This window comes from Cupressus sempervirens, chromosome 3 (assembly GCF_028749045.1).
Source record: "Cupressus sempervirens isolate cs-2001-9-10 chromosome 3, ASM2874904v1, whole genome shotgun sequence".
In the NCBI taxonomy this organism is placed as follows: domain Eukaryota; kingdom Viridiplantae; phylum Streptophyta; class Pinopsida; order Cupressales; family Cupressaceae; genus Cupressus; species Cupressus sempervirens.
Genome location: NC_143120.1, coordinates 1,083,331,894 through 1,083,346,097, shown reverse-complemented (window position 1 = coordinate 1,083,346,097; position 14,204 = coordinate 1,083,331,894). Strand labels below are relative to the sequence as shown.

Below are 14,204 nucleotides of genomic sequence, written 5' to 3'. Positions count from 1 at the left end.
TCCTCTTCCTCTTCCTCTTCTCGTCAGGTGTTTCTGTCTCGGTTTTCTTCCACCCAAGGTGTGATGGATAGATTTAACAATTGTTTACTCGTCTCTTCTATCAAATCCAATCCATGTTGTGTCTCTGCCAAAAGTTCCTCACTACTTCTCGCTCATTGATGTTCTGGCGAACCGAACTGTTCTCCTTCAGTCACTACTCTTGCAGTACCCTCGTCGTCACCCTCCGTGACACCTTCTTGGTTCCCCTTGGCGAGTTGCTTCAACCTTCATCGTCACTCGGTTTGTTGTGCAAGAATTAAGGCTTGATGTTTGGCTTGTACGATATCGATTTGTTCCCTTCTATTTCTATCCTTATTTAGTGTGTTTGACATATGTACTTTTTATAGGTGAATTTGAAAACAACACATGTATAAAAGAACACTTTTATTTATATAGAGTCTTCGTATATTATTATGGTCGTCTGTGCGACCGTTACAGAGGTTAGTGCTCTTTTCCCTCACACTTTACTCACATTCCCATGGCCTTGAGTTCATGGGTGGGGTCGTCAATGGCTTCCATCACGCTCTTCCGATTCTCGTCGGATGCATTCTCGGAAGCTCCGAAGGGTGTGTTGCCTTCATTGTTCCTGTTCAATCTCCAAAGGGTGTGTTGCCTTCATTGTTCCTGTTCAATCTCCGAAGGGTGTGTTGCCTTCATTGTTCCTGTTCAATCTCCTCACCCTATCCTTGTCATGCCAGAAAGGCTTGTGCAAACAGTCTGGGAAGCTGATGCAGCAATTGATTGGCGATGGGGCTCACGTTCAAGGAGTCCCACACAATGTCCTCCGAAACCTCTTCCCGTACGGCTTCTCTCTGTACAAAGGTTTCAATACTCGAGCAAAATAAAATGTGTAAGTTCTCCATCAATTTGTGCTCTCCCTCGAACAACGTGGGAATTTTGTTTTCATTCACTCTCATGTTCGCCTCCAGAGGTATTCCCATTGACTCTATGTAGTATGCCATTGGTCGTGTCGCTTTCCCCAGATTCGAAACGACAACGGCGCCAAATGTTTTGCCTAATGGGTAATAGAACTAATGCATACAGGAAGGAAAGGTACTTAACACAAAATGGAAGTAGAGAACAATCATATTATATTCATTGCTTAGTCACCGTACACAATAGTATTCCATACCAACATGTCTCAATGAAAGGGAATAATGTTTACATATAGTGTCTGAGGAGTCGCAAAGCGAACCATCGCAACTGTGTAACTCCCTCGGATGCCAACAGTCTAACTATCCATTATCCCAGCAACACGGTGAAGTCAGCATGGGAACGATAAATGGTTGCAGAGAGCAACTTGAAGTTTTGGATTGAGCAGGTGTACAGGCTGAGAGAGAAACTTGCAGCTTCTGCACCACCTCCTTCCTCATCAAGGACACTTCCTCAACCCCCTTCTTGATTCCTTTCTTTGTAGAGTTGGTTGTGTATTTGTCCCCATTTTGTTTTGCATCATTAGGAGACAACACTCTTTTAGTGTGGGATGATTTTCTTAGGTAATTATGTATTGTTAGTACTTGTTAGTTGTCAAAGGGTAGGTAGTTGGGAATGGTTGCGACAGTAAGCACTCACACCCCTTCAACCTTTATATATGTCTTGTACTTGCTTCCGATGGATATCATTATTAAGTGTCTAGCAATATCATGTTGATTTGGGGCACTTGTTGTCATACATTGGAAAGCATTTGATGAATTAATACAGAATCAACTGTGAGTTCTCTGACATACTATGTTCTATTATATTTTATACTATTCTCGTGTACACTAAACTCGTTTACCCTATAGGGCAAACAATAGGTTAACTCAAAAGTGCTTGAATGGCCTTGTCTATGTGTGGTACAAACTTCAATTGCATGAAAACAGGGCAGAATTCACATGAATCACTTGACGTTGATGACACCAATCCATATTCGGATTGAATTGTTGTGTCTAATGATGTTGATTCCATTGTCAATTGATAGAGAGTTTGTTGATAATGCTTCTGAGACTCCATCGATTATCGATGTTACCATGTATTATATTGATTAATACTGTGTGGAGTGCCCTATTCTCTTCAATGATTTTGTTCATCATGGCTTCCTGTCCTTGTAAATCTGGTTTACACAACTGGCAAAAGTATGGTCATATTTGTCTATTGTGCTGAGTTCGAACAGTAATATCTTCCCATTCATATTATATTTATATAAATTGTTGCTGCCTCAATCTATTTATATGTTGTCGGATACTACTTATGATAACAATCGTTGCTCATATTGATTATTTTATCATTGTTCGAATATTCTGTATATGTCTGCAATCGAAAATCTTCAGATGTCAGTTGCTAAATGATAACAGAGATGCATCCACAACGGGCTGCAATATATCTCCACGGTGGCAGTTTAGCTAGCTTGTCAATTATTTCCATCATTGTTTATACTTTGAGTTTTACTGCTGCTGCATAACACTGAATACTGCCATTGCAAGACAGGTCTCTTTGTTGTATAAGTCTTCGTTGTTTTTAATGTGTCTATTCTATTATTCATATATCTTTGATTGTACCCGGTTCAATATATATATATTTGACTTGGATTATAGATGAAGTAAATACGTTACTTCATATATCTATATATCATTAATATATTTCTTCCATACTTCATATCCATAATTGTTGCTTATACACTTGATGTCCATTTAGCCTTATTACTGCATACTAATGGAAGGCATACCACTTCTACTGCTTATACAAACTGCCACTTCACTTCTGTACTGTCTTGCCTTATATCTCAGTTGTTGTTCCAAGTAAGTCGTTCAATTAACATGTTCTAGGTATGTTCTTCTGTATATATTGCTGCTTTCTTAATGCCATCAATTGATGCTGGTATTCATAATTGTCACTGTCTTCTTAATAAGATCATATCATATATTGTTTTTCTATTCATCTTGGCTTGTTTGTAAAATCCATTGACATCAATGACAATATTTACATCTGTGGTTAGGTTGCTTGGTACTCCAAAAGCTATAACAAGTGATGGGGAAACTAAGTTCTTAAGTCACTTTTTGGTGAGTACTGTGGAAGAAGCTGGATAGCAAATTGCAATTCAGCTCAACGCACCATAACCAATGGACAAACGGAGATGGTTAATAGAAGTCTAGGCAACGTCCTGAAGTGTTAGTTGGAGATCATCCTTGACAATGGGACATGGTGATATCTCAAGCTGAGTTTGCCTATAATTCTAGCACCAATAGATCAACAGCTAAGTCTCCTTTGCTGTGGACTTAGTTGACTTGCCAATGAGTCCACAGCATAACCAAGAAGCTGCAGATATTCTAGGAAAAATCCAAGAAATACATCAGCAGGTTAGGCTCAAATTGCAGTTCATGAATGAAGAATTCTAGGAGTTGGCAGATGTGTATTGCAGAAGAAAGGTCTTTCAAGAAGGAGAGTTGGCCATGGCACATCGACGCAAAGAAAGATACCAGCAAGGTGCCTACACCAAGTTGAAGCCCAGGAAAATTGATCCTTGCTCAATCATTGAGAGAATAAATGACAATCCCTATCAAATTGAATTGCCTGAAGACTTGGACATTCGTCCTATCTTTAATGTTGCTGACTTATATTTCATATTCAGCTGGAAATTGTGATGGACAGATAAACAGAGAGCAGACCAAGCAAGAGAGTGACTATTGGACCAAACTTCTCCCAAGGAAGAAAAGAGAGCAGACTGAACGAGTATCGGATAACAAATTGGTGACTACTCGATCCAGCTCTTACAAACTGTATCTTGTTAAGTGGCCAGGTCTTCCTAATTCTTATAACTCTTGGGTCTCTGAAGCAGACTTGTTTAAGTACAGCCAAACTATTCCAACTCCTGAACCAAACCTAGGACTGAAAAGTTCAAGCCTCTCTAGATAAGGGGAGGATGGTGCAGACCATTGTGTAACATCTGTCCCAGTTTCAGCAGCATTTATTTAGGAATGACTGTTAAAGTTAATTGGAGTCTGACTAAGACTTCATGCCAGCCCATCCAGTTGATATTGACTGGCCTCTTTTAGTTTTTGTTGAGAGAAGTTTTGTTTAGTCCTAGTGTTTGTTGGGGAATTAAATAGGAGTAGAGTTAGGCTTAGTTTATTTCAGTTAACTGGTCATTGCAATCTCCGTAGGGATTAGTTTAGGGGGAAACTGAAATAAAGGCTGGGTGGTTGTGGTAGGAGTTTATTTTTATTTTTTTCTGGAAAATAATAGACAATCTTTAGCCAGAGAATAACAAAGAGATTAATCAGTCTTTTTGGAGTAAAGTGTTATGTTTCCTTGATTTCCTTGATTCTTTGTTTTTTTCCTAAGTTCTATATTGTTCTAGAGTGTGATGTAAAAGTTGCAGATCTACAGTATTACCTTCATCAGTTATCTGAGTTAGTTTTTATTTTTTTCTAGAATATAATGTACAATCTTTATCCAGAGAATGATGAAGAGATTAATCAGTTTTCTTGGAGTACTGTGTTATATTTCCTTGATTCTTTGTTTTTTACTAATTTCTCTATTGTTCTAGAATGTGATGTAAAAGTCGCACATCTGTGGTATTTCCTCCATCAATTTGGTATCAGAGCACAAAGACAATCTAAGGAGAGATTACTGATGAGTTTATTTAGTCATTCTTCAACAGCAGAAATGTTGTGAACATAGTGTGAGGTTGGGCTGAAGAAGACTAGCCTTGAAGAAAATATTTTGGTAAGTTGAGGATCGAAAGAGACAAATGAGTTGTGCATTAGAAAGAGAATGAAAATACAAGGGTGTAGATTTGTGACAACCACAAGTAGCATAGGATTATGTAATGACCCTTACTATAAAGGCCACTGAAACCCTCAAACTGGACTTAGGAATTTTGTCAAACAGTTGGCATGTAACCGAATAAGGCTGCAATATTACTAATTGTTGTACAACGAAACCTCAATATATGATGCCAATAATGTATGAACAACAATTCCAGATTATAACACTACCAATCTAAGAGATAGATGACAATATGAAACTCAAATATGAAGTCCAATGCAATTCTGATTTTATGACAGCAAATAGAACTGATTACAATGAGAGACTGTCACAACTATGCACTTCTAATACATCAAGCTCTTGACAATGCAATGTTATGACATGAACAATAACCCAGTTCAGATTTGGAATGCAAATGACGAAACTTTTACAACACTTATTAATGACTAGAAATAACTATTTATGCAATGACAGTGCTGACTGTTCTAATCCTTAACATGCAATATTTTGGCAATCAATATTTTGTGCACCTGGAATAGCTCCAATTTTGCCGGATATGAATGCTGGATTAATGCCACACGAAGACCTCACAATCTGCCCCAAACCGACTCACAAAATTGCTGCTGCTGCCCAACTGACAGGGCCGTACAGGTACGGCCTGGTACGGCTGCTAGATAAAAATATTGCAGCGTTTTTTGTCACTCCAAAAGCAATAAATCTGGGCGCCTAGGGTTGCTGAATAACCCCCTAAAATATGAAATTCATCCGTCAAGCCAATTAGGAGTTATGAGCAAAAACGTGGGTCCAAACCTTGGACTGGCAGTCTGAAAATAATGCACAACTGTGTCTTCAAACCCTGTTAATCAATCCACAAATGCTAGGGCACAACTGAAACCCTTATTCCAACCAAAGTAAACCCTTATAACTGAATCTCAATGAAGTCCAAATGAGATGGCTGCATTACCAACTCCTCAAATGCAACAATTCAGGTGATATTTCACACCCTCAAAGTCCCCAAGCCAAGGGAATGATTCGTTCCCAAAGATCAAATAATAATTTGCAGACCCAAGAGACTACAAATTTGCTCCACAATGGAAGAAGTAGAAGAAATCTCAAATCCAAGTATGTCCAAATGAGAGGCCCAGCCCTCTATTTATTCACTTTTCTAAGAAGTTGCTAGAACTTCTAGAAACATCCTTTATAAAATCTCATTATAATGCACTTTTTATAATAAAGTAATTTTATAAAATAAAAAGTGCAACTCAACTTAAAATTATAACATGTAGGCCCCAATAACACATAATAATAAAATATAACCTCTTAACACTTCTTCAAGAGCAAGATATGACCATCTGATCCGCAGAATTGACTCTCTCTCCACACCATTTGCCTACGAGAGTTTGGAATAGGCAAATCCATGATCAATGCCATGTCGAACTAAAGAGGGGACATTACAGATTATCTGAGGTGTTTAATGAAATCAATGTGGAAAAAAACCTGGAGACAAACCACAACCAACTGGTACATAGGCAGAGGCCAAGGCACTTGTATTAAGCTTTGTCTTAGGGGTGAAGATATGATTATGGAGTTATATCATGATGTGAAAAATAGGAGAACCAAGTTGGAGAAAAAGAGTAAGACAATGACAAAGGAAGAAGTTATCAAAAGACCAGCAAAAGGCATTGAAACAATTAGAGTTTGAGTTGGAGGAGTTATGGTTTATTGTTGGAAGATCATGAGGGATGCAACAATAAGAAGCCAAAGAGAACAAAATCAACAACAAAAACACAAAAGAGAGATAATGTGGGAAATAATTCTGACGATGAATACTCAGTTTCTGGGAAAGAGCTACCCACAAAGAGGAAAGCCATTGAGTCAAGGGATAGACAAGGAGTGCAACTGTTAGGAAAGGTAGAATCCATTGAAGAATTGGCAGAAATATTAGAAAATAAAAGACCTTTAAATGAAATCTCAAAAGAGTTTCAAAAAGCAAAAACAGATGAATGGGATGAAGATGAGGACATAACTAAGATTGGTGGAGCTGTTGAGTCGTGTTATCCTGAAGAAGGGGAAGGTATTGAAGATTACAATGCAGAAAGAGAAGAGTTAGAAGACTACAATGAGAGGGAATGCAGCCAGTCACAAGAGGAGTTTCAAATTGTTGTAGCTGTGGAAATGGTCTATGTTGGAGAGGAAGCTGCAACAGAGATGGAGATCTTTGGGAGCCTCATTTGTGATGAAGATTTGTTGGTTCTAGAGAACATAAAGTGGCTAAAGGATTGTCTTGAGAATCCCATTGGTGATGAAAAAAGAGTAGAATATCATCACATCCTTAAGGGGAAAACAAGGATAATTGAGGGAGAGAGCAACGATATGAATAGTTATGGTATAAAAGACAATGTCCAAAAGGATTTTTCTAGTAAGAAACATCACATTGAGCTAGAAAATTAAAGCAAGCTCACAATGTATGAAACAAAATGCATGCCTTATGCACAAGAGGAGAAAGTAATTGGGGGAGATTTTTATTCCCTTAACTATTATTTTATATGATCTATGTGCAGGTGCAATAGAACCAGGCACGAGTGATACAAAGAGTAATGACAATTTTCAATGGAGGAGAAAAACTAAGCCTTCTGGTAGCTGGAAAAGGGGAAGAAGGCCAATTGAAAAATAAGGAGGATCTTTGTTCTAGCAAGCAGTCGGAAGTGAAAAAAGGAAAAAATGTGACAATCTGAAGAGATATCTAATTTGGTGGAACGGAACAACCACTGGCTTGATTCCTGAAGTCAAAAAGACAGTTCTATCATCTATTCCAAACTCTTTCCTGTATGTTTCCATGTGGTAGCATCTTGGGATTTAAAAAGCAATCCCACATGACAAAAAAAAAATTGTAATAGTTAACTTGTTAAGATTCGCAATGTTTTAAATTGTTGTAGTTTGCTCATGTAATAAATTTTGAACCAGGAGGTTCAAAATCTAGGATCTAATTTCCAGTTAATCTGTTGATTACCTTGTAGTCCACATGCGAGAAAAGTCAGGAGTGATTGTAGTATTTTAATCAGTGTCAACTAAACTAGTTGAGCAGTATACGCACGTAAAAGGTAGGTTTTCTTTTGGTTAATAAAGAATGGGATGGTTGGTAATTTTAGGACGTAGTTTTTGCAGGTTGTTATTTTGGTGTTTTGGAGATGAATACAAATAGGCGATTTGCAAGGTAATTACAACCTTAATTCTTCTTAATCTTTTGTTCTATTATGATTTCCAACTGTATTGCAGAGGACTAGTTTTACGAATTCAAGGGTCAGAGGATTGCCTGCATCAGATGTGGGTTTCGAATCCAATGTCGTGCTCTTGTAGGTGGAAATCTGGGATGCTTCTAAAGGCAGGTGCATAAAACTTCTCCGTCTAGGTCATGATGGGGCGAGGATAAAGAAGCAGATTCAGAATAGTGCCCTGATTACATATTAAAGTTACGAAAACTGTATCTCCATCAACGATAATAGTGCCTCCATCGCTAAACCGCTTAGTTAAAGAAAAATGGTCGCACAAAACAGGCTCCACTTCAATCAATTGCTCTGCTGTCCTGCATCGTTCAATTTGTAAGTTCAAAATGAAAACTATTCAATAAAGCAAAAGACCAGGATGTGGAAGTACTCTGAAATGTCCATGACAATGGCAGAAGCATATGTGCCATCATTTATAATTCACCAATTATGTGAAGTGGTGTGAAGTAATCTCTCCTCCAGCTGAAGCTACTGCAATATGGGTAACTCTTTCAATCTAATGAGGTGTGTCAGAGGCAACATTGTTAACCATAACTATCTGGCCCAAATATATGTTTTTGCTCAATTTAATTGCCAAGCTACAGGAATAAGAAATTATTAAATAAATTATTCTGAACAAAAGACGTCTTGTCACTTGAGCTTTTCAACCCAGCCGCGAGTAGTTACGCAGCTCCTACTGAGGAATTCATCTGAACTCAAACGCAATGTAGTTGAGCCATGAATTTTCTTACAAGAAAATGTTGAAGGGCTAAGCAATAGCTATTACGATCTTGGCACAGTCAGTAACTTAATGTTTCCATAGAGTTCTCATTGTAAAACATTATAGATAGCACTCAATAAAAGTGAATTGCAGTCAAGTGGGCAAAGAAATTGTCACGCCGTTCTTCTGTGTCTTTTTGCACGTAGATTTGAATAGGTGTTTTTTTATCAGTCCATTATTCTAACTGTTTTTGGTGGGTGGCCGAGAATCGTAGTTAGTCTGTGATAAATTTTAAATTTTTGAATTGTTACCACAAGATTTTGCTGGAGATTGGTCTTGGTTCAAGATCAATCAACGTCAGGCTCTTTTCTTCTTTAGGAGGAAGAATGAAAGGAACCTCACTATGCTGAGAGATACTATCAGTTGAATGTTTATAAGATATAGGAGGTAGAACATAAGCATATATAGGAGGTGTAGGTGGTGTAGGGAGAAGTCCAGATCCAAGACAAGAAGATGGAACGTCCTTAGGATTGCTAAGCTCACAAATCTTTTTGATTTTATATTTTTTATATGATTGAAAGAGATTGTCTTTGCGGGATTGAGTTGGTTGAGGCATGGAAGGCCAAAAGAAATCAAGGTCAATAGTCTCTTGATATAGTAATCCAAAAATGTCTCAAAGAAAATTATAGAAAAAAAAATTCCAAACGACAATTAAGATTTCCTAATTCAAAAACCTTTAGGCATGTATAGGGTTTTCGAATGCAATACCGTGCTCTCGTAGGCGGAAATCTGGTATGCTTCTAAAGGCAGGGGCGTAAAACTGCTCCGTCCAGGCCATGATGGGGCGAGGATAAAGCTGCAGATTGGGAACAGCGCCCTGATTACATATTAACGTTACGAAAACTGTATCTCCGTCAACGATGACAGTGCCTCCACCGCTAAACCGCTTAATTACAGGAATTCGGTCACGCAAAACAGGCTCCACTTCAATCAATTGCTCCGGTTTCCTGCATTGCTCAAGTTATAAGTTCAAAATGAAAATTATTCAATAGAGCAAAAGACAAAAATGTGTAAGTACCCTGAAATGCCCATGACGATGGCGGGAGCATCCGTGCCGTCATTTATAATGCACCAGTTGTGCGAAGTGGTACGAAGTAATCTCTCCTCTAGCTGAAGCTGCTGCAATATGGGTAACCCTTTCAATCTAACAAGGCGTATCAGAGGCAGCATTGTTAACCCTACTAATCTGGCCCAAATATATGTTTTTGCTCGATATAATAGCCGAGCTGCGAGAATGAGAAATTATTGTATAAATTATTTTGAACGACAGACGTCTCGTCACTCGATCTTTTCGTCCCAACCGCGGGCAGTTACTGCAGTTCCTACTGAGGAATTTTTTACCTGGACTAAAACGAGATGTAATTGAGCCATGAAATTTCTTATAAGAAAATGCTGAAAGACTGAGCAATAGCTGTTACGATCTCAGTGCAGTTAGTAATTTAAGGTTCCCGATAGTTTTCATTTTTAAAAAATTAAAGATAGGACTCGAATCAACTGAATTGAAGTCAAGCGGGCACAGCAATTGTCGCACTGTTATTGCCCTTGGATTTGAAAAAAAAGAATTTGGGAGAGGACCGAATAGTTGAGCTGGGTCTAATAGTCGATCACCTTATCTTCAACATAGAATCTAATCTTTCAACACATTTTTACTATATATTGTAATTAGTTGATCTATTTGTAAATATAAAAAAATTCAAATGTTGATAAAAAATATACCAATACTTAAACACATGAAAACTTATAATGTTATAGAAAAAATAAATAAATGAACTCATTAATAAGTGAAATAAATAACTTTTTGTCTCAAACAAAATATCATAGCTATCTAATATGTGTGTGTCACTCAAAACATAATGTGCTCACTTGAATAAACATTGATATCTTAGTATACACATACTATTCTTATGTGTACAACTATTGGGTTAGCAATGTATATGCATAAAGTAAACCATATCAATAATATGTATCATCACAAATATAAAAGGTGAATACCTATAAATGTCTTGTATTTTCTTATGAAATGCGAGATTGTCAAAAAAAAAAAAAATAGTGTTCAACTAATGGTCCCTTTGTGTTGGATATTTGTTGTATTTTATATAATAATGTGTTATTTTTATAACAACAATTTTTTTTTTTTGTTCAAGTATGTGTCTTTTTGTGTTATTTATAAAAGTTATATATAACAAATATTTATAATTAAAAATAACTATTTGGTCCATTTAAGTTGCATATATGTTATATTTTATATAGTTATACAATATTCTATTAACAACAAATGATAATTTTAAATTCAATTAGTAGAGATTTTTATAGTAAGCTTTGGTCGAATGTTCAAAAAGTCATTTTTTAGACACATTTCACTAAGTGCACTATTTTAACAGTTTCGTGATGAGTCACACTTTCAAACCTTAGTTGTAGGTAGATCAATGTTTATTTTACATTTCAAAAAAAAATCGAAGGTCTTACAACATCCCATGTAGCAGCTACATGTTGAAGAAGTTAGCCCTCACAACTACTAGTTCCTCTCCCCTAATTGTTTGTTGGTTTGTTTTTTTTGGCGGGCGGCCGAGAATTGAGGTTAGGGGAGAGGATCGTACCTGAGCATCTTCCAATGGTTGTTATAGTAGTTCTTAACTAAATATCCACGTTTAGTGATTTAATATCCAAAATTTTTTACAAGATTGTACCAATAGTTGTGACTTTAAATTTGTTCTTGTTAATGAGACTACCCATAATTGAATGAAATATGTCTCTTTCCCCAAAAAATAACCAATAGTGTCACATCAGCTGCACAAGTATGGGGGTCTCTAATGCTCTACGATTGGTCTCACTTTTTTTCTGGTCGTTTTGGACATCTTGGAAAAAACATGCTAATGTGGCATCATATTTGATGATGTGACTCTAAAACCTTAGTTATAAGCAAGGGACTTGCCAAGTAAGCTACTCTAAAAAAATGGAAATGATTTGAAATTTCTACATAGGATATTGAGAAGTGTGAAGTTAGGGTGCTCAACTGGTCCTCTCCCCTAATTAGTCTGTGATAAACTTCAAATTTGTTAGTTGTGACTAATTACTTTGGAAAAAATATTTATAATTGTTAGTAATTAGTTTTGAAGGAAAACAAGTGTGAGGTAGTGTACTTGTTGTAAATGTATATGTATTGTAATAGAAATAGTTATTCAATATTAGCATTATAATTAATCAATATAGTAGATGAAAGATTTAGAAATAGATAAATAAATAAATCATTCTTTTTAATTATGTAGTATAGTATTATAAAATATATTCTAAAATAAAATAATATAGATTAATGTTGATTGATTTCATTTTTTAAAATAAGAGGACTATTTTGTTAATGAATATATCTTAATATTTTTTATCATGTACTATTTATACTAAAATATTAAACAAAATATAATATATAACATGTTATTTAATCAACAAACAAATTAGGATAAAATTAATAAAAGATAAATTTGAAATAGTAATGTTATATATGATTTTGAAATGAGAGAAAGTAAGTATCAACTAATAAAAAAGTAGATAAAATTAATTATCAAAAACTTATAAATAATTTCATGAGAATAACAAATTAGGTGAAAATATAACAAAAAAAATTAAGCAAAAATATAGTCGAAAATATAGCAATATGTTGGAGACCTTCGCAAAAAGGGGTCTTATAAGACAAAATCAAATGAACCAATCATGATTGAGAGAAATAATTTTAATAATAAATTATATTAATAAATTGTTATTAAAATTTATGAATATTTGATCAATCAAAAAAAAATTCACAATGATTGGTGTACAGTTCTTAAACTAATCGAGCAAAAGTGCATAATGAATACAATAGTACTAACCTACGGCAAGTACAATAATATTGTTAATTATTAATCTTGAAGATTAAAGATTATTTGATCAAGGACTGATTTTTATTTCACTTCATTTTTAACTATTATTTTTTCTAAATAAATTTAATTAGTTATCATCTTATCTATTGTTTTTTAATTATTTATTTAACTTAAAAATTATAACAATATAAAATAATAAGATATGTTATATATTATTTAAATATTTCTATTTATTTAGCTTAATTAGCTATTATCTCTATTGTTAATTCTTATTTTTAATTTATTATTTAACTTAATTAGTTATTATTGGTTGTTTATTTTTAAAAAATAAATATTAATTTATTTTAAATAATGAATTATTTGTAAGTTAATTTATTGAGATGAAATTTTATTTAATTTATAATTTATCTCTAATTTTAACTCTCTTATTTTCTTATTTATTTAGAAACTTATTTATTTTTTTAATATCTTTTTATATTTCTCATATTAATTTTTCATAATAAATTTTTTAATGAAATTTTTTTTAAATGATTATTAATTTATATATTTAAGTCGACATACTTTAAATTATTTTAGTTTTTTGTTTTTATAATTATTTTAGTGTTGTTTTTTAGATGATAATTTATTAATATATGGTAAATTAAATTAAATAAATGGTTTTTATTTTTTTTTATGAATAGTCATTTTCTATTAATAAATTAATATACTTGTTACAAATTCACAAAAAAGGGGTCAAGGGATACAAGATCACTCGCGAGAGTTCACACCGACATAGCCGGAATTAACAACTATTCATCAATATATATATATATATATATAGCAACCCTTCAAGCCGCCAAAGCAGTGCCAGCCGAGGGGGATAGTTCATCTCGATCATCAAAACCCCAATCATCCCTAGGGTTAGCAGGCGGACTAGGAACAATCTAGCCATCGGCAGCGTCATTAGGAACCTTATCTTTATCTTTATCCTCTACTTGTGGCATAGTGATAGCTAAGTTTAGGTGAAAAGGCCACTTGCCAAAAGCAATAGGAGGAGCACTAGGAAGGGAAGCCACGAAACCCGAAGACTAGCCAGAACTGCATCGAGGCAAAGAAGCCGAGCGGCGATGCTACCACCCACCATCACCACCACTAGGAGAGCGGTGGTGGGGAGCTTGGGAGTGTGGCGTGTGCGAGAGGTGAGCAAAGGAGCTACGCCCCCAACAGCGGCCCCTGGACGGAGTATGGTTAACTGAGGTGTCAAGAGGCACTCTAGCAACCATATAGGACACATTATCCCAGTGATTGAGTAGCTCCTAAAGGTGGGCCACCTCATTAGCTTGGACCTGAATCTGCATCATGACATTATTACAAATGCATGCTTTAGTGTACATAGCAACATTGATATCAAGAAAGTTGTGAGTGAAAAGAACAACATTCCTATCCTTCCATAAAGTAAATAAAATCTCCATCCTGAAGGTATGTTAGATCTGGGTAAATTTCCTAGGAATCCTAGGGGAATCACCCAACACAACCATAAGCCAA

General features: G+C 35.3%; 1 protein-coding gene across 8 annotated transcripts in view; it reads right to left on the bottom strand.

Annotated features, from left to right (window-relative positions):
* Positions 1 to 10,389, bottom strand: part of LOC149570526 (Biotin/lipoate A/B protein ligase family) — a 126,120-nt gene extending 115,731 nt beyond the window's left edge. For 5 of the 8 annotated variants that reach the window (XR_016362946.1, XR_016362947.1, XR_016362948.1 and 2 more), the window contains exons 1-2: positions 9,848 to 10,290; positions 9,538 to 9,776 (exon numbers count right to left, since the gene is read on the bottom strand). Coding sequence is in view for 4 of the 8 variants with exons in the window: in XM_089823124.1 (XP_089679250.1) it covers positions 9,538 to 9,776; positions 9,848 to 9,999 (391 nt within the window). In the remaining 4 variants the exon portion in view is untranslated. Of the gene's footprint in view, positions 1 to 9,537; positions 9,777 to 9,847 lie in introns of all 8 variants that reach the window. The other 3 variants (XR_016362945.1, XM_089823123.1, XM_089823122.1) reach the window with 2 other exon arrangements.
* Between the last annotated feature and the right edge of the window lie 3,815 nt (positions 10,390 to 14,204).